At 41.5% G+C, this 20112-nt stretch overlaps 1 protein-coding gene across 1 annotated transcript in view; it reads left to right on the top strand.

Annotated features, from left to right (window-relative positions):
• Nucleotides 1–692: 692 nt before the first annotated feature.
• Nucleotides 693–20112, top strand: part of uvrag (UV radiation resistance associated gene) — a gene marked incomplete at its 3' end in the record, with an annotated part of 23529 nt that continues 4109 nt past the window's right edge. Inside the window, exons 1-7 of the mRNA XM_010791937.1 lie at nt 693–986; nt 4925–5042; nt 6103–6137; nt 7915–8076; nt 9279–9353; nt 9481–9566; nt 17697–17802. Coding sequence (XP_010790239.1) covers nt 882–986; nt 4925–5042; nt 6103–6137; nt 7915–8076; nt 9279–9353; nt 9481–9566; nt 17697–17802 — 687 coding nt within the window. The remainder of the gene's footprint in view (nt 987–4924; nt 5043–6102; nt 6138–7914; nt 8077–9278; nt 9354–9480; nt 9567–17696; nt 17803–20112) is intronic.

The raw sequence follows: 20112 nt of genomic DNA, 5'->3' as shown, positions 1-20112 counted from the left end.
TCCTTTTCTTTATGGCGGTCATTTTTGACCGGGAACACCATGGGTGTTACAAAGTTGACTAAATCATCCAAAATTCAATGAAAGGGGTGATCAGCAATTTGATAGGTTCTAATGTCTACTGTGAAGTATATCATAAAGCCTTAATGCAATCGAATGTAAAACAAAAAAGTTATGATTGATGAAAGTAGTAAATCGGTCAGATTTGACCCGAACACAACAGGAGGGCTAAGTGTTCTTTCCCCAGCTGCTAGGTAACATGACCTAATGTTTGTCTACTTTGAGATCAGTTACAGGTTGACAAAAGCCCCCGGGAAAGCCAGTAGATAATATACTATATTATTTTATAATATACTATATTATCTACTGTACCATACTATATTTGAATAATTTGTGTCACTTTTTGTACCAGCTCTAATTGCGATTAGATGTAAAAATGTATCTGGGTGCTACCATTTAACTGTCACCTGCATGTCACGTTGTACTATGCAATTTCCTTATATTTTGCAGCTTTGACAGATTTCAACGAACAACCGCCCCAACCTGGAAGATGGACAGATACCATAACCAATAGTATATTGTGTTTTCAGTAGCAGGCACCGCCTCTACATGACAGGCGTCAGCATCCGCCAATCAGCAGCCTAAGTATCGTACCTCCCACTCGGAGACGGATTTCCGAACCAAGTGTAGCAAAATCGCCTGTACTTTGTTTACGTCCCTTTGGTTAGCTGACAGTTGTTGTAGCGCTTTACTCACACACACAACCCTGACTGCATGGCTTTGCTGGTTGCCTCAAGCTTCATAAACTTTAAACCGAGTGTCCTGGATGTCCTGGATGTGATGTTTTGTTGAATGAGGGGGACCCGCTAGATGCCGACAGGAGGATGAACTCCATCACCGGTCGGGTTCTTGCCATCCCCGCCGCCTCTGTCACCAGCTCTGGGGCTTCATCCTCTCGAGCCTTACATGTAGAGCTGACATCCCAGCAGGTAAATGCAAAGCCTCTGAGATAATATTAACACGAAATGCATTAAATGAAACAGGACAACTGTGAGTATATGTCTTATATAGTAGTTTCCAACGTCAGTTACAACTGCTGCCTGGAAAACACGGCAGGCCTGTTAGGCTAGCTAGGTAGCTAGCAACTGCTAGCTTACAGTTAGCTAGCTTACTGGGAATTAATGTCACTTGATTTACAAGCCAAGGCACACCAACACAAGTTAGAATTGTTTTTAAGATCGACTTTCTACGTGTGTTGCCATATTTTAAGGAAACATATTATTCGACACGTTTAATTGTGTACGAAGCTAGTCTGCCAATGGGAACTTAACTTAGTGTTATGTCAGCACGCAGGTGACAGCTCAGTTAAAGGGAAACGGTGGCATGTGTCATCACTGCGAGGTTATATTTTCTAATACAGTTATTTCGATTATTAAAGTGTTATAAAAGTGAGACCATGAACACATTTAATTGTTGCCTCTTTGGAAGCTCAGGAAATTCATTTTACAACCATCAATCTAGCCATTCAGTCATTCATTCAGTCATTTGGAAATGACATGAGAACAGTAGGCAGTTCATTCATTAGGGCTACCGGCCTCAGATTGTTAAATCTACCCCTCACAGGCACCTCTCATTCCCTGTCATGTCAGTTGTAGTTAGATATTGACTGTAGTTGTTTTAGCTATCCAAGTTGTTGGATATTTTTCTTCATATTGTGCAGTTTTAAGAGCAAACCCCTGATCTTCATCCAGTGAGTCCAGCAACTACTTATAAGTGCTTCTTTGACTTTCTTGGAAGTTACTGTAATTACATCAGACCACTAGAGTCATCATTACTAATCCAATGATATTACAGTAGAGAACCCTTACAGTATGTTGCTCTACATGTACAGCCAAAGTGTAAACATAAGGTGACTTTTGGAAAGTCTAACTTATTTTTACAATAAGTCCTCTATTAAGTTTTGTCTTGCACCAGTGTTTGACTACCTTTTTAGTTTGCATTAGATTGACAATATGATAAAAATGCTTAATGTCAGTTTCAATTAAAAACTAAGTCAAGAGTTCAGAGTAAACCAAAGTTTACATATTGCATTTATTCCAGATTAAAATAGACACATTATCAACGGTAATCTTTGAAGATCTGACATGCCGTTTGAAGTGTTCAGACATGATTGTAGCTTTAACACAGGAACAGAAATCTTGCCACATTCCAACCACACTTTATTTTCAAGGATCAGTTCACCCCTATTACAATTTGCATGGTTTCTCTCTTACCTCGTGGTGTCTTGCCATTCAAATAGCTCCAATTTTGAGATTTGAAAATGGGACTGAATTTCCTGCAGCCACCACAACACAATGGAGAGTTGTGAATATTATAAAGGCATTAGGGTTTCTACAAGGCACTTCAGCATGAACATTTTGTTGATATGAGCAGCACTAAATCCTATTTCCCAGCAGCACTAAACCAACAATTGCACTGGTAAGGCACTGCGTGTTTCCCACAGATCTGAAATATACCTGGGCGGGGTTGAGGTGACGTGCAACAACATTAACATTAACCTTTCTGTTGGTCGCTTGTTAGCAGACCCTTCACGCGATGGCAGAGCGAACAGGTACAGGCAGGGCCCATAATGATAGCCCTATAGTTTAAATCTACTACCCACACATAAACATATGGAAATGAGTTACTAATACAAAAAAAAGATTATAAAAAAAAAAACGTATAAAAAAAAACTAAAAAACTAAATGGGTCGTGAAATATACTTGGGCGACCGTTAATATACCTGGGCGGCCCGCCCAAGTATAGTCTATGTGTCGGAAACCCTACATCAGCGTCTTTTCAGATGACATTAGATTTCTTGAATTGACCCTTCTCTGGCTACATAATAAAGCCTTGTCATGCTGGCCTATAGAAGCAGCATATCCACTGAAGGCTGAGCTCAGGGGAGATGTTTCATGTAGGAGTTTTGTTAGGGGGCTTGTGCCTTCTTTTCTTACGTCCTATGAAAACTGTGTGTGTTCATGATAAAAAACACAAGGCCACAAATGTGAAATGCAAACACAGTGCTTGCTCTAGATGTGTGGTCTCTGAACACATTTAAATGTCACAGCTTTGTTGACACAATACTTTTAGCTTTTGTGTAATAGAATTATATTTTGATTTAATTGAATACACTATTTTGGGATAAGAGTCTGTTATTTGTTATTCCCAACAGATACATTTATGGCATAATCGATGGTATGCAGCACATGTCATTTAAATATTGAATAAAATGCTCTTTTTTTGAAGCAAAAATGAAGAGTTTGCACTCCCAAATATTTCACTACTATTTGAAACATAATACATTTGTGTTATTTCCTATTGCATGTATCCATAACCAAAGAGCATGTAGAACACAGTTCTCTTTTGACTATGTGTATACCTTTTATGGCAGCCATGAAACCGTAACCCAGTTGCAAAAATCTTGCTTAGTCATTTAGCTTGTGCACTTTTTGTTGTTGTTGCACTTTGGCCAACTTGGTCACTCTTTGTTGAGACTATGCCACATTTGAAAATAAATTTGATCTTTATGTTGGAGAGCTTGAAAGTGCACATCATGTGATATATTAGCCATATATAGCATATATTATGCTCAATTCTCTATTTATTTACTACAGCCGTATGAAACAATGTTATATTATTGACACTAGACTAAATATTAGAATGCCAGTGAATAAAAGCATGCAGACTACACACCATAAAGTTTAGTCAAAACTTCTTCAATTCAGTTTGAACACATCTTCTCAACAAAGGTAGGCTTTTTTAAACTTCATTAGTTTTAGTGTAGTTTTAGTATGCATTTGTTGTCAGTTCTATCCATTTCAGGAATCCCCTTCCTGAGACTATTTTAAGAAAGAGTTTTGATCTAGCTTGCCCTGTAAGTGTGGTGTCTGTTCATTGTTAACATGAGCAGAAGGCTTGTGACTAGATGATCACTTTGCCACAGTAATCATTTAGTCACATACCCCCATCAGACATGTTCTGACATGTAGGGGACTAACGGGATGTTAGGATAATATGGACTCTGATATCAGGGTACTTTTGCTCTGCAGAGCCCAGCTCAGTAGTAGTTTCACAATATGTCCTCACAACCTTTTCTCTCTGCCTCCACATTAGCCCTTTCATTTTTGAAGAGGGGGGGTCAAAAGTCTCTTGTGGAACAATCTGAGTTTCTGTTGGTGAGGCCCTTAATCTTCGACAGGAGGGAGTCCCATGACTTGGATTTAGTCTCAGTATGGCTGCAGGACAGAATCTGTGACGTGTTTGCCTGAAGCCTGAACTTGCCAAATGCCAGATCTTTTTACTACAGATTTGAACCATTGCAGTGACCACTGCAAATACATTTGAAAAAGCTCGTCTTTGGATTCATATCCAAACGATGCAGACTTGTTTAGAGATTTACTAATGATTCATGATGATTTGTAGCTTTTAAAGTCTTTACTTGTCTTAACTGTGGTATGCTGTCTTCAACATTGTTTTTTGTGCTGTGTTCTGGAGCGCAGTTCTAAAAATGATGGCTTTTTCGGCATCTCTTTCATTCAGATGAATTCTTTGATTCTTTTGATCAGAATAATTGCAGTGCTAAAAATGTTGATACCCTTCTTATGACTCTCATGACTAACCATGCCTGCTGAGTTAACTGCCTACTTCTTTCTACCATGAAGATGTCATGCCTCTATTTTTTTAACTGCTGACATCGAGCAGACCAGACAGCACGCATGATCAATAACTGCTATTTTATGATGTTAATATACATATATATATACTTCTTTGATCTCTAAAGGCTGTGAACCAGTCTTCTGTGTCTTCAAAACAGCAGAGATAGTATTTGCCATCACACGATAAGAGTGAAACACTCTCTGTCTCTTTCTTACTTCTTTTCTAACAGAGGCGATTGCGTCATCTCCGGAGCATAGCGGCCCGGAACATTGTGAACAAGAATGGTTCCCCACTGCTGGACACTTACTTCACCCTGCATCTCTGTATAGGAGAGCGCATCTCTAGAGGTCAGTGTCCACCCCCTGTCCCTCCTCTCTGTGAGAGTTGGGGGCAACATCGCATCATGTACTACATCTTTCATATGCACACCATGTATGTTTCTCTTTGCCATGCTCTCTAAATAAGGAGAACCATGTCCTCCCCATATGAACAAAAGTAGCTACTACATGTTAAAAGAAAGGACAAATATGACAATCTGAATTGTTTGAAGTTTGTGATGCTTAAATAGAATGTTTATTATTTCAATTATTTTGTAAATAACATGTAGCATCTACGGCTGCACAACTATTTTACATTTCATCGAAATTGCAATATTCACAATATTTGTTAAAGTCTAAATACAAGTTACAATTCCATTTTGAATAAAGTATTGTCAGGCTGCAGAGACACTCCATCCTAAAAATTATAATCTACAGACTTTACAAAACATATTTGTTTACTACAGATCCTATTCAAGTTATTTTTGAAAAGGTCTCCTGCAACTCATGATGTCATCAGATGACACTTTATGGGGTGGTGCAGTGAGCGTGCTCCTTGGAAGTCTTTACAACATTTAAGGGTTATTCATTAAGAACATTTCCATATAATGCCATTAAGTCACTGTGTTTGGATCAAGATGACATTACCGTTACTGCCTTGTGTATCTGCTGACACTTTGCTTTCACATATTTAAGCTGAGCTGAGCTTTCAAATCAAGTGACATTTTATTTATATTGATCAATTAGACAAAATAAATTTGCCTCAGGGAGCTTTACAGTTTGTACATTTCAACAATCATTAATGACAGTAAAAACACAATAGAATTACAACATAGACAATCTACATCCACATTGCTTAAGGCGAGCTGAGCCAGCCCTAAGGGGTCTTCCTTCTGAACACACAGTGAGAGCTGGTTCCAGCAAGAGGCGATGGATAGCTCAAGGACATTGGAGACTCTAGGAACCACTCACACCCCTGCATTCTGCAAAAGCATTTAGTAGATTGTATTTCAGTGTAGATTGAACCTGTTTTGTTGTCCATGAGAGTTTTATACCTTCTTTTAACCAGCATTCTTTGATTTCTGTTTAGATTTTTACAAGAGTGAAGTCATACGAGACTCGCTGGTGAGTATACTAACTTAAACCTTTAAAGGTCCTATGTCATGCTTTTCTGGTTATTACCCATCCCCTTGTGTGTTATGTAGCTTTTTCTGCATGTAAACGGTCTGCAGAGTCACAAACCCTCAAAGAACACCCTGTAGGGAGTAAAACTCTAACACAGAGAGGCCTGTCTATGCTGCCCCAGAATGCCTCGTTGGACATTTCTCTTTTTCTTCCTGGGTACAGTGACGTGCCCATACCCAAATGGACCCATTGGTGGAGCCGATTACATTTGGACTAATCTGCGGACTTCCTCACACACACACACTCAATCTTTTCTCAGCTGCGGCTCCGCCCATTTCTCCTCCCTGAGACGGCGGGATGCGGCGAGGCTGTGAGTCTGTGTGTGAGCACACACACAGACTCACAAACTCCCTGTGTGTGTGTGTGTGTGTGTGTGTGTGTGTGTGTGTGTGTGTGTGTGTGTGTGTGTGTGTGTGTGTGTGTGTCTCGGGTTTCGCTGTGTCTCGCAGGCGGCCACTAGGCTCATGGAGGGGGGGGGGGGGCAGGAGCTCCAACAAGCCGTGTCGGACAGAGAGTGAATAGAGATGCTGTATGAGAAACCAATGTGAGTTTGGAACATTGAACAATGTAAATCTATTCTACTAGACCTCAACAATGGAATTATGATCAGTAGCAATGGCCATGACATGGGACCTTTAAAGTATTCATGTCTGCCCCTGGGCAAGGATCAGGATGATGTCATTAGCTGCAGCCTGGTCATTATACGCATCACTACCATGACTGAAGACTTCCTGTATTTTACTGACGCCAAGGCTGGCATTTATACCTGCTGCCTTTCTGCAGGTCACGCTTTGATTCACCTCTGGACTTGTGCTTTTGCTATATTCTTTCTTAAACTGGTTTTCAAACATCAGTACACTAAAATGCATGAAACAGTCTTGCAACAGAAACGGAATGGTATATGTGCCGTTCACTTACGCAACGGTGTCTGCTGGTGTGTAAGTGGTGTGATTCTTTGTCTGTTACTTCTCTTATTTGCTTGCCAATGCAGTTCTGCACAAATCTATAGAAGCTGCCAAGCAGAGCAAGCTGTAAATGTTGGGCTTGCTGCCGAGTCATGAGCTGACCTAAGCTGCTTTCCAGGCATACTTTGAGTTTCCTCTGCAGACAGATTGTGTGTAAGGCGCTGCAGGAGTCATGACTCCTGTCATTTCTCCCCCAGCTTCCTCCAGTTCAATTTAACATCCTTGTCATCACTTCCCGTCTTCCTGTTTTTATTCCAACTGCTATGCCCCTTTTTCTTCCGCTACTCACTCTCACTAGTTCTGTTTTCTACCCCCCCTCCACCATGTGAATTGTACTTCTGCTTTTGACATTCCCTCCTTTCCAGCCTGTCCTTGAAAGTGACCCGAGGAGCAGGAGATTATGTCTCTGATGAAGGGAAATGGTACATAATTGAATGATGTAAATGGCTACAGTTCCTCGTAGAAGCAGTACTTAGTGCTGTCAGCTTCGAAGTTCAAGGACAGAATAGTAACTGTAGTTGGGCTCAGACATTAAGATTAATGTAGAACAGGATGATTACATTACTTAAATTGTAAAGGGATCCTTTAGGATATTGAATTTGACAGCGGTACCCCGCACTTGATTTCAGGTTTTAATTCAAACTCTTCACATTCAAAGTGATTTGTATTGTCTTTAACTGCCTGGATCAACAGTAGCTTAGTTGAAATGTACTGCCAATCCTCACGTGTGTGTTTATATGTGTGTTTGCCAGAATCCAACTTGGCGCAGCCTGGACTTTGGCATGCTGCCGGACCTTCTGGACACCTCAGTGTCTTGCTTCGTGGTGCGGATCTGGGGAGGACAAGAGGAACAGTTCCAACTCCTCATAGAATGGAAGGTCAATCTGGATGGCCTCAGATACACAGGACAGCAGGTCAGCAACATGCACATGGAAAGGATAACAGTAGAAGCTATTTGTATAATATTCCATTTAGCCAAAAGGTTCCCTGTGTGATCTGTGCACAGGCTGCAAAGAGATACATACAGAAGTGGTGTGAGCATGACTTACAGCTGCCATTTGTACATATGGTCTTTAAGGCACGTGAAGGATAGTGTGCACAAGTAGTTGTTTTACTATCTACAAATATATTTGAAATCAAACACACAAGTTGCATATTTTTTTAACACAATTTTACAACTGAATTTTCTCAGTTTTGAAAACAGAGTTTCAACACAGAACTTTATTCTTTACATTTTGGCCTTGGGATCAATTCTATCAAATGAGGTACATCAAGCTCTGAGTTTTGCCTTTTTACTTGACTAAATCAAACCAAAGCAGAGTCTGCCGTTCATTTCTTGAAGATGATGTGAATGGCAATTAGGAAAAACCTTGCAACTCATGCAAGAGTCAATACTTCAAATGAGGTAGAGTAATATATAAAAACATGCATTTGATGTATGCAATGATCTGCTTTACTTTGATGCGATGCAGTCAAAAGTTTGACCCTTCAGTAAATCCCATATTCTCAAAAGCATCTATTCACTTGTTCTGTTCTGTATTAAATACACAGTTTGTTTTTGTTAAAAAAAAAAATACTTGTTTCACTCACTTCAAAACATTACGCTGATACAGTACGTGGGTAAATATTTGACATAACTGTAAATAACCATTTCAACCACTGTATCAAACACATTGCAATAGGTTCACTGTCATCAAAATGGAATGTATTGAATTACTTTCTTTCCCCCCTTTATACATCAAATGAAAAGTGTAGCAGATGAGGTCAAGTTGCAATATTAGGGTGACGATGTTAGAATAAGATCAACGTGTTTGCACTTTGTGATCTCTATGCTCTATGAGCAGTAAAACGTGTGCTGATGTGGAATGTGTGAGGACTGAAAAACAAGCACTTTGAATTGAGACTTTTTCACCCTGAAACTCTCATTCTTAAAATCAAACTAAGCTATTGCAAACTCACTTTAAAAAACTCTGTTACTGTCATTCTTTCGCAGTGAGACTAGTTTCAACGCTCGTAAACAGATAGCTCAGTCTCACACTCAGCCAGATGCCCGCTGTCCTTTGTTCTCTGGTCTCAGTCCCTGCAATGAGCCTCTTCTGCCTCGCTTTGTCCACAGATTCGATCCAGGAATCCAAATGAGATCATATTTGGATTGAATGATGGCTACTATGCAGCTGACTTTGATCATAAGGTACAGCCTTTTGTCAATTATTCCGAGCTTCTGCCTTTATAATGGGATACCCAGCCCTAATCTTATTAGCTTTAATCGCTCGCTGTTTGGCCTTCTGCACTGAAACTCTCCCATGTGGCTGTTCCAGGATCAGTCGGAGCGGAAGAAAAACAGCCTGCTTCAGGTCGACCTGAGTTCAGTCCGGAACTCCTACAGCGTTTTCTCTTTACTCAGGTAAGAGTCATGCCATGTAGCAGTATGACATCATGTTTCATCGTCATTTGATCATCTTTTTGAATCTATACACCCAACATCCATTACACGTCTGTGTGCCTGGGAGAAGGATCCTCCTTTTTGCTCTCCCCTACCTTCAAACGTAGGTCTAAGGACAGAGGGTGTGCAGGGTATGCTGCATACACTGTAGCCCTCTGTGACACATGTGTACTTTGTGATATTGGGCAATGGATTGCTTGATTTCCTATCACATCATTAGGATTCCTTTTTCAGAATGCAGCAACCTTTCCTCAGTCAATTTTTTGGGGAAAAAACATGCTTTACATTTTAAACCAAACGTTTTTTATTTATTTTTTTATGCGTAGTTGGTCATGTGATTATACTAACTCCTATTATGTGTATTTAATGTATTTTCTTTAGCAATTATATTCCAGCAGATGGTGCCACAGGGAAGCCCAGTTTGTTATTCTTCATCAGAAAAGCTCTCACAGGCACCAACTTTTATTTAAAGTCACCTAGTCTTTAGTATAGACTTTATTTGTTCGGCATGATGAGTCAAGTATACGGATCTTTTTAAACAGCACATCTTTATAAAGGCACCTTGTCATCAGGCCAGTGTCAGACTTGGGATTCTGATTTGATTTTAAAGTACACTCTGTTGAATGTGAGAAACAGCTGCAATACAAGGGGGAGACAAAGGTTTGCTGAGCAAGTAGCTTGCAGAAGGGGAACCCTGGTGCAGTAATTAAGAACTTTAGACAACACAAGGCACTTCTGACATCTGTTGACAAACATGGCCGTGTTGTTCCGCATTTAGATTTAAACGTGGAACAACGTAAATACCACTTTCAACATCCTCAGGGCTTCCCCAGAGGGAAACCCTGTTAAAATACCCCCAGCACTTAAAAACTAAATTAAACCTGGTTTTAACTGAATCAATGTAATCTAGACGCTTTGATTGGACGTTTCCAAAATAAGATCAAGGTCCTGTCATTAAGAGGCTTTCCACTGAGATGTTCCTACTATAAGAATGACATAGGGGGACATAAATGCATCGCAGGCCTTTACACCCAGAAAAATGAGTTTTGCCAAAGCCAGCTGAACTTAAACAGTCCCAGTTTGAATCATAACTTTTATGACCTCTGCTCTCGCTTCTTTTATTATTGCAGCTTTCTTCCACATCCTCTTCTTCTATCCACACCCAGTGGGACTCTGTGGAGTTTAACACAGTTACATTGATCCCCTCTTCCCACACACTGCTCTGCCTGCAGCTCCTCACCCCTGTCACTGTTTCTCCTTGGCTTGGTGCACTCATATGCACATGTTTTATGATTAGGTAGTGTAGAATGATTCATCAGATATTGTACACTCCAACAGGGATTATCCTACCACCCCCCATAGTACATAACCATACATACCACTCAGCCTCTGCCCCGCAGAGAGCTTCCCGTTTCAAAGTGCATTTACTTACTGGATGATTCAGGCGAAGGGACGCTCATGTGTTGTGTCATTGGCTCAACTTCGTGGTTGCATGTTTTCGTGAATGATGAAGGATTTTTCATCATGTAATCGGGTGAAAAGTGTTATTCTCCTTAGGTCATCTCATTGTTATTGTGCCTCTTTTGGACTATTTATGTATTTTTGATGCATGTCCTCCCAACTGTCTCCCACTGTGTTTTAATGAAAAAGGATAAAGGCAGCTTTGCTAAGAATGCGCTTGTCTTGATTAATGATGGTAATTTGTCAGCGGATTCACAGTCTGCTTTTCAGCCCCGGCTTTAAAAGACCCACAGTCTGTGTGAGTAACGTGGTGATGTGGGCGAGCAAACACAACACATCTCAGATGGAGAGATGAAGAGGGAGAGCACAGATCATCAATCAGCAAAGTGTTGTCTCTTACAGGCCTAGATAGAGCCAGAGCCTAAATAGAGCTAGGCCCCTTTCTGGGTAGAAAGAAAGAAAGTAGACGGTGACGGACGAAGATTATCCAGCTGTTGAACAAGATTTGATGTAGACACTATTAAAAGGTTCCTCTGAACTACCAGTAAAATGTTTGATGTTTGAGAAACAGAGAAACAACGACTTTAATCACATAACTGAGCTTCAAAAAAAGAGTTGACATTTCAATTCAAACCTAGAGAAATCCCTCATTTCAAGGGAAGTCAATTTCAAGCTCATTTCTGGAAACGGTCCTTTTCATTTGGTTGAATGTAATGCATACCCTTTGAAAAGTGTCTGCACTGTTGTTACATCAGTCACAAAATGACCTTTAACCCATTTTAGCCCACATTTTTAAATATTGGTTGTTTTAACTATATACTTGAACAGGATTGATACTTTGGAGGTGGTGCAACATAGAGTCCCCCATGTTGCACCACCATGTTTCTACAATATCTTGTTGAAAGCTAAACTACACTCTGGCTCTAGCCCTTTCAAAACACCCAAAGGGCATGCAGCTCTGGACATTTCTATAAAACTGGTAACGCTAGCCATCTCCTGAATTGTGCGTTTCCTAAACTTGTGTTATGGTAAAAATGACCCTAACTGAGGCTAAGTTCCTTAACGATACGACAGCATTACCACAGTGTGGCACTTGGCAGCTTGTTACTGCAGTTTTGTAAAGGTAGGGGTTAGTCGAGGGTTCCTCAGTTGTTTGCCATCTGTAACGCAACGCTGGCACTAGGTCCTACACACTGTCCCTTTTTAACATGCAATTGCTTTATGCACTTTAAGCTGTTTTTGAAGTCGAGACCTCCGGTGATCATTTTGCTCCTATATATATTTCATGATACTCGATATTAAGTTATAAGAGTGAGAAAACTGAGCAAATATTAGCAGTTAGCTCCAGCTCTTCCAGTACTACTTCGTCCCCATAGAATTAGAAACACTTCTTTCTACTGTTATTGAATCACTGGCTCGGCTTTCTTTTGGAGAGGAAGAGACCTGTATGGATCAACTGCTTCCTGAATGATAAGCAATGAAGAAATCCGAACAGCCAATAGCTGGTTGAAGAGATACAAATGGTGGTGAAGACTTCAACTCCCAGGTTCTCACCCTACGTTACCAAATGACACCCCTTTTGTTTTTTCTTCTTGGCTGAGAGATGGTTAGTGGCAGAAACTTACTAATTGTATGCTTGAAAGTAATTTTTTTAATGGCATTATAGCCTTGTAGATGCTCAATGTTAATACGTTTTGGTCTATTCTACTAATGGCTCATGTGACACATTCTAAACATTGTTCTTTGGGCACAACTTTCACAGTTCAGAACTGTGACCTTGCAGATTAAACCTGTCAAACACTTCTGGAGCCTAAAGGGGAAACGTTCTTTTCCACCCTTGATCAGAGCCATATGTTTTCGTGTTTCCTGATTTCCTTTTGTATGCTCCAATGTGAAGTATGAAAGTACTGTACGTACGAGTCAACAGGAGCAGGGCACCGTGCTGATGGAGCTCTGTGGGGGGTCTATCGTGCCACAGAGGCTACTGGGTTGATAATGCCTCCCTGCAGGCACTCCTCAGACCTACTGGCCCGCTGGTTGGATGCTGAGCCTCTCAGCCATACGATGCTGGTGTGATCCTGTGTAACCAGGCAGCTGTATGTGTGAGTCTCTGCTGACCATGGGGACTCCACCAGCAGCTACCAGACTGCAGAAACAAACGCACCGTCTGAGCTCTAAATCACTGTGAAGAAATGGATGTGGAGGCTTTGTGTTTTCATTTCACACCTCTGGAGGGGATTTAGGCACAATCAAAGCCTTCCCCATTTACTTAATTTAAGGAGGTTTAAGGTTGTTTTTTCAGTTTAGGCTGTAGGCCTGCAACACCCCTTCTATTATTTGCTCAACTGTCTACCTCCCAAATGTTTTTTACACATATGATTCTATCTGAGATTTTCTTCTATTTAGGCTCATGCTTTTCCCCCCAACTTTTCCACCTTCCATTATCACTAACGGCCCGTCCACACTACAGCTTCGACAGCTTCAAAAACGGTTTCCAACGCGTCTGCCCATTCACTTTGAATGGGGTGACGTCACGTTGCCTCGCTTTTCGCCGAACTGAATTGTGGCAGAGCGGAGCTTTCCTGGCGTTTCAGGCTGCAAAAGTTGAACAATGTTCAACTTCTGAAGCCGGAGACGCCGGAGTAGCCAGCGTCAGCCAATCAAATCCCGTTTATGCAAATCTGACAGTTCAAGCGCTAGCCAATCAAACCGCGTGCAAGCTGGGAGAGCCAGACCGCAGTTCATTTCCTCATATTCCAAACGAGAAATTACGGTAGCAAATCACCCGGTTCTTTACGACCAGAACTATTTACTGGGATACAAACCGGAGGAACCAGGCATGGAGGGAGGTGGCAGAGACAGTGGGTGAAACTGGTAGGTTTTCGCCTGTTTGGGGAGTTTATATATATATATATATTGCTCGCATAAAATCCCCGGGGTTTTTTGCTTTGTATGCCGGGGGCGGGACATTCATGTGATTGGTTGTTGGTCGCGGTGCTCGAATAAAATCCCCAAGCTTCAGACACGCCCAGCTCCAAGCTTTTTTTGAAGCTGTAGTGTGGATGGGCCGTAACTGCACACGTCTCTTCTTTTTCTCTCACTTTCTAGTGCGTTTTGCTTGTGCTTTTTAGTGCTTGCCTTGCAGTGCTCTTTTTTGTTGTCATAGCTTGTGTATGTAGTGTTCATTACACATTCAAACAAAAAAATACTAAGCTTTATCCTATTAGTATTTTCTGGCTTCTAAAAGTAAATACACTAGGCTTTACATGATATACATCTACCTATTGGGTCATATTTGGCTTACTCCACAAGGCAGCTTCAGTAACCACGACTAACAGTTTGAGATTCCTTGTGTAAGTCAAAGGACAAAAGAGCTTCAACTCACGACTAGAAATCCAAACTTCTATAATTATCTCCAGTGTGTGACCCTTTTAGGACCAACAATATCTTCCTTGAAGATCTCTTCAGCTTCTTTGAAACTCTATTGTAGTTTTCATGTAAACATAGCTTATAGCAACTCAGCAGAACCCCACAAAATGCCTGGAGGAATAGAAGCGCATAAGAGCCATCAGCCGTTGAGTTTGAACCAATTGATTAATTCAGCTGATATTTAAAGCAACTTTTTCCGAAGATACTGTATGTGCATTATTGCATGGCGGGATTTTGGATTCCATTTATTTGGAACGAAAAGCTCTGCAGTCATACAAAAGAAGATGGGAAGGTTTGACGTAACTACCTTTTAGTGTTGTGAACATTTCAACCACTCAAATATTCTGTGCTACATAACGCCTCCCTGATGTTTTTGCCTTTTTTTCTCGCCAAGAAGAACAGCAGTCTTCCTTGGTGTCCTCTTCACCTCCCAGGTCTTTCTGTGGCTTATCTGCGTGAGCCAGATGACACAACTGCATTTGCTGATTCATTCGCTGTCTTGATTTGAAAATAGCAGATGCTGGACCACAACACACTGTGTAAACCGTGGTAAATATTTATTTCAAGATAATCAGTAAAGGTAAATGAACAGAAAACAGAAGACCTTGCTCAGAGCGGCTGCCAAGGCTGTTGCCTCCAAAAGCACTGAAAGCGCTGTGAACAATTGAAATTCAAAGGTCTTTAGTTCAATCTATTTGTATTGAATTTATTGTAAATCGTTATATTTACTTAGCTTTGTGGTTAAACTACACCTAAAAGCCCCTATTAGAAATGTCCAAGATGCCTTCTTTTTATCAAATAATCTTTCCTCTGACACCCCTGCAGCTTCCAGTGCCACGGTTAAAGGAGAACATGTAATTGTTTTTCTGATGTTTATCGGCATTATGGGTTGAGTGCACAGGCTCAGCCATAACTTCCTGTGGCAGAGTGACCTTGAATGCCTTAGAAAAGGAAAGTTGTCTCGGCTTTTGACAAAGAGTTTTCCGGACAGTTTCCCAGCGATGAAGCTGCTGCTCCAATGTGGCTGTGCAGTGGGACCTCCCTGACTCCTGGGCAGGTGTTAGGCCACGACCAAGGGAATGATAAGGAGGCAGACATGCCTGAAAAGGAGGGAGGACATAACTATTCTCACCTGAGGGAAAAGACCATATCAGATTCTCCTATCGCAATCACCTAAACAGATGAAGCTGTCAAAACAGATCGGCCCTGATGTTCCGAAGGACTATCTCCAACTGCCATCACTGTCACCTGACACAGATCATTTTTGTTGGCAGAAAATAGGCAATGCATTTCCTGTAAGGCCCCTCCCCAAAGCTGCATTTACATCGTGATAGATGTATGTCTATGTTCAGGCTGGTTGCCTGCAAGAAGCAATAATATCCACCAGGTGACTCTACAAGTTTCAAAACAAAAACCCCCGTAGGATTTGTAAAATGACCCCACCGAGCTGGAAGCCTGTTAAACCCTCTGAATTTCTTGAAGACTCAAAGCAAGTGCATACCAAAGGAACATCCTGTTCACATCACCTTCATGACCCACTTTGTAAGTGCTAACAACAAATAATTAAAACATGATGGAAACCCCTACTCCTAATAAACGGGTGCAGTATCTTCCTTTCTGAACCTATTAGAGCCACAATCAAGTTTATTGCCAGGTACGTTCACACATACAAGGAATTTGCTTTTGTGTATGTTGTTGCAAACATACACACAGTGGGTCAAAAATATAACCATAAAAAAAAGAAAATTATTTACTCCAAATTTCAATTTAAATATACAAAAGAACCTAAAAAGCTAAACAACTTAGGACAATGAATATATGACAAGCTACAGTGTATTATATTTGAAGGTGTGTGCTGTGCAGAAATGTGTGAAGAAATGTGCAAAATATATTCGGAGAGACGAACATGAACATGACTTACAGTATTATTTTCAGAACTTGCAATTGCATCTGCAAACAATGCTGAGAGAGAAACACTAGAGGCTATCGAAGAGCTGCTGATCTGGTTGTATCATTCCTGTCAAATGTGAATGTAGATATATGCACACCTTGATATATGGAAGGACGCTTATAAGAGGATTCATTGCCAATTAAGTGCAAACAATGAAATGTTACGTTTAAAAATGTGGGAATGGTATGTCAAAATGTGCACAAATCTCACATCACATTCATGGAATGGCAAAAGGGGTGGGATGGACTGGACAAGGGACCAAGGGAAGTGTCATCTTGTGAAGATGCCTTAAAATAATAGGTTAAAATCTGTTCACATAGGAGGGGAGAAACATGCTAACAAGAGCTAATCACGTCTTTATCTAAGAATTCCAATAGTTGAGCAATTCATCAAGACAGAAAAGTGCATTACTTTGCAATGGTACTTTCATGGCACATTGAGACATTTAGCAAGAAGTGGAAGATCTAACAGCACGCTGACAGTTTGAGAGCTTATGGCCATTCCCTCCTTTTGTCTGTCCTCTGTAACTCATTACCGTGATGTGGGATTGTTGTCTGTAGTGTTGTTGGAGTCCCATGGGTTATGTTGAGGAGGTTTGTCTTTTCTTTGGGCTTAGGACTTGAGAAAAACTCAGTGAATTCCGACCCTGATTAATGGTCTAAAAAAATAATAGGTTTGCTTGTCATTTGTGTCCTGATGTTGCTGTTCCATATTTCAGTGGAGACAGTATCAGGGGATTTGGAATATGGCCTCTGTCTCTGTGGTTTCAATAAATGATTAGTCCTTTTTGAAGGTTGTTTTCCTTTCCTGGGACTGATGGGTTCAGGTCTATTGGGCAACGTTTGATGTCATATAGTGGTTAGATGATTAGAACAAAATAGTGTTTAAAATGTTGAACTTTGTTGTTTTAGGGTCTGGTCAAACAAGCTGTGGACTAATATTACTTGTCTTGGTTTTATTTTTCTCTTTTGTTTAATGTTTAGCTCGTCATTCATTTTTACAGTTCAGGAAGAAGATCAACCCAAGTAAACAAGAAAAAACAAAGACTCCTACACATGGGGACAATCATAATTCGGAAGAATCTTTCCAAACAGTCAGTGTAATTGCTGCTTTAGTCATAACACTGACGCATCCTGTCAATTCAGTGGCCTCTCAAAAAAACAGTTTCAACATGCGGTTGTTGGTGTGGTCCAGTGTGTGGTTCCAAACAATGATCTGCATGGTGACTTTTTCTCCCTCTATTCCTGCAGGCTTCACACAGCACAGAGAGCCATCAAACAGACCCAAGTGACAGTGCAGAGGATTGGGAAGGAGATCGAGGAAAAGCTGAGGACGACGGCAACATGCACAGAGCGGGTGAGCCCAACCATCCCCAGCTAAATTCCAACTCATCAGCATCTTACCTTTAAATCAGCAGCAGTGTTTAGGCCACTTATTTACTCATTTCCAGCTTTGGGCAGCTATTGTATCCTTCTGTTTTGACTGCTCGACAGAAGGTGGAGAGACCATTATCCCTCCTGCCTTAAGGATCACACTTTGACCAGAATCCACTGTTTATGTTTCCATCTCCTGTCATATCCTCCAACGGATCCACTACAAAAGCAAGAAAGCATATTTAACATTGTTGGAATTGGCAGCCGCACAGCTGTGAAAACGGAGCACTGATCCCAGGTTTGACGTAGTGTTTATTGTAAACATTCACTTCAAAAGCATCCCGTCTCTTCTGCTGTTATAAAAGCCCCCAGGCAGTGACACTTGGGTGCTTTTATCCTCCAGGTAGACTTGCCTTCAGAGGAAAGCACAGCTGGGATCTTTTTGTGGCCACACAGTGTTTAAATCTACAGCAGAGTGTGTGCTGCATATGTGCTTTTGCACAGATACCACATTTACAGGTTTAGTTCCCCTGTAGACTGCCTTAGACATCTGTTACAGCTGTTGCCTTCCATCATGCTCTCATCGGCTTTTGATATGGCTCCTTTTTTTTGTTCCTCACCCAGACCTTCACCCTACCTATTAAAACAGCTCCACTAAAGCCTTTTCAAGCCTCCCCGCAAAAACATTGAGGCTCCATTCTTTTGCCACAAAGGATCCCTTTCAAAAACTTGTCTCTGATATTTCCCCCTCATTGAGACATTCCTCAAAACCCTTTTCAGAGCTCACATCAGCTAATAAATCACATAATCCTCGTCCTCCACCTTTTCCGTTCAAGAAACCCGGGCGAGAGTGAGTGGAGCATTGTGTTGCTCTTCTAAGGGTTTCTCTCTCTGCCTTTGGAGAGCTCAGAGCTATCCTTCTGTGCACGTCATAGTGAGCGTGGATCAAAGGGGGGACAGAGTGGAGGCCACCAGCCCCAGCACAAGGCCCTTTCACCCTCTCACCCACGCTCTGCCATTAATCTGTGGGTTATATCATGCTCCCCCCACGCCTGCTGCTTATTTACTCAGCTGACCCAGTACTGTTTGATGTTCTGGAGGAGTCAGATGGGCCCTGGTGGTCGGTCACAGTCTCAAACACACACACAACTATGTTGCTGAGTGAAAGTGTAGGAGGCTCCTGGTTCGTGCAAAAGCCATTGGCGGTTAACATGCGAGCATGGAGAGCGACACATTAGAGATGGAGGCTCTATCTGTCTTCTTTCTCCTCGCGACTGATACGCCTCTCTGTGTTCACTGCAAAGCCCTCAGAAGTCTTCATGAAGAAGCATATCTGTGTTTCGTCTGATCCAGAACACGATCACGATCTCTGTCTGTCTGTCTGTCTGTCTGTGTGTGTGTGTGTGTGTGTGTGTGTGTGTGTGTGTGTGTGTGTGTGTGTGTGTGTGTGTGTGTGTGTGTGTGTGTGTGTGTGTGTGTCGGCCTGTAGAACGTCGCACAACCGTCCGGACTCTCACATCCTCTGTCCACTAAATCCGTAAAGACTTCAATAACACGCGAACCAGAAACAACCTACCCTACCCCGTATAATTTAACAGGTATCGGCACTAACCGGTCCCACCGAAGTCTCTACGACTTCGCAGCCTGTCCGACCTATCCACCACCCGTCACTCTGGTCCCTGCTCTGATCCAGGTCCTACACAGGCCGCCGTACACACACCCCTATAACTACACGACCACATTCAACTTCGTAACATCTCCAAAGGTCTTTAAGCTACCGTGATAAATGACCATTATTCCACTTATCCTCCCATATAATAATAAACCCCGAAAAAAAATGTTACATTCTAAACAATCTTTTTCCAAAGTTAGTTGAATGACTTAACTAAACCTTGTCAACCCGAATAATAATGTGGTACTTAATGACACAATAATTATGTCGTGTTCAAAGTATACACCCGATATAAGGTAATATGAAAATCTTAAAAGGAGCTGGTTTCACCGAGGGTCCCGCAATAAATCTGCGGTGTAATAAATTCCCTGTTAAACAAACACTACTTTTATTATCTTACACTAAACCGGCTTTTGTATTAACAAAAGTAGGACGTCAGACGTTTCGTCCCTGACACCTGTGTGTGTGTGTGTGCGTGTGTGTAGTGTGTGTGTGTGTGTGTGTGTGTTGTGTGTGTGTGTTTGTGGTGTGTGTGTGTGTGTGTTGTGTGTTTGTGTGTGTGTGTGTGTGTTGTGTGTGTGTGTGTGTGGTGTGTGTGTGTGTGTGCTGTGTGTGTGTGTG

The sequence above is a fragment of the Notothenia coriiceps genome, unplaced genomic scaffold (assembly GCF_000735185.1).
Source record: "Notothenia coriiceps isolate Sejong01 unplaced genomic scaffold, NC01 NC01_scaffold00036058, whole genome shotgun sequence".
NCBI classification, from domain to species: Eukaryota; Metazoa; Chordata; class Actinopteri; order Perciformes; family Nototheniidae; genus Notothenia; species Notothenia coriiceps.
This window is presented reverse-complemented; position numbering and strand designations above follow the sequence as displayed.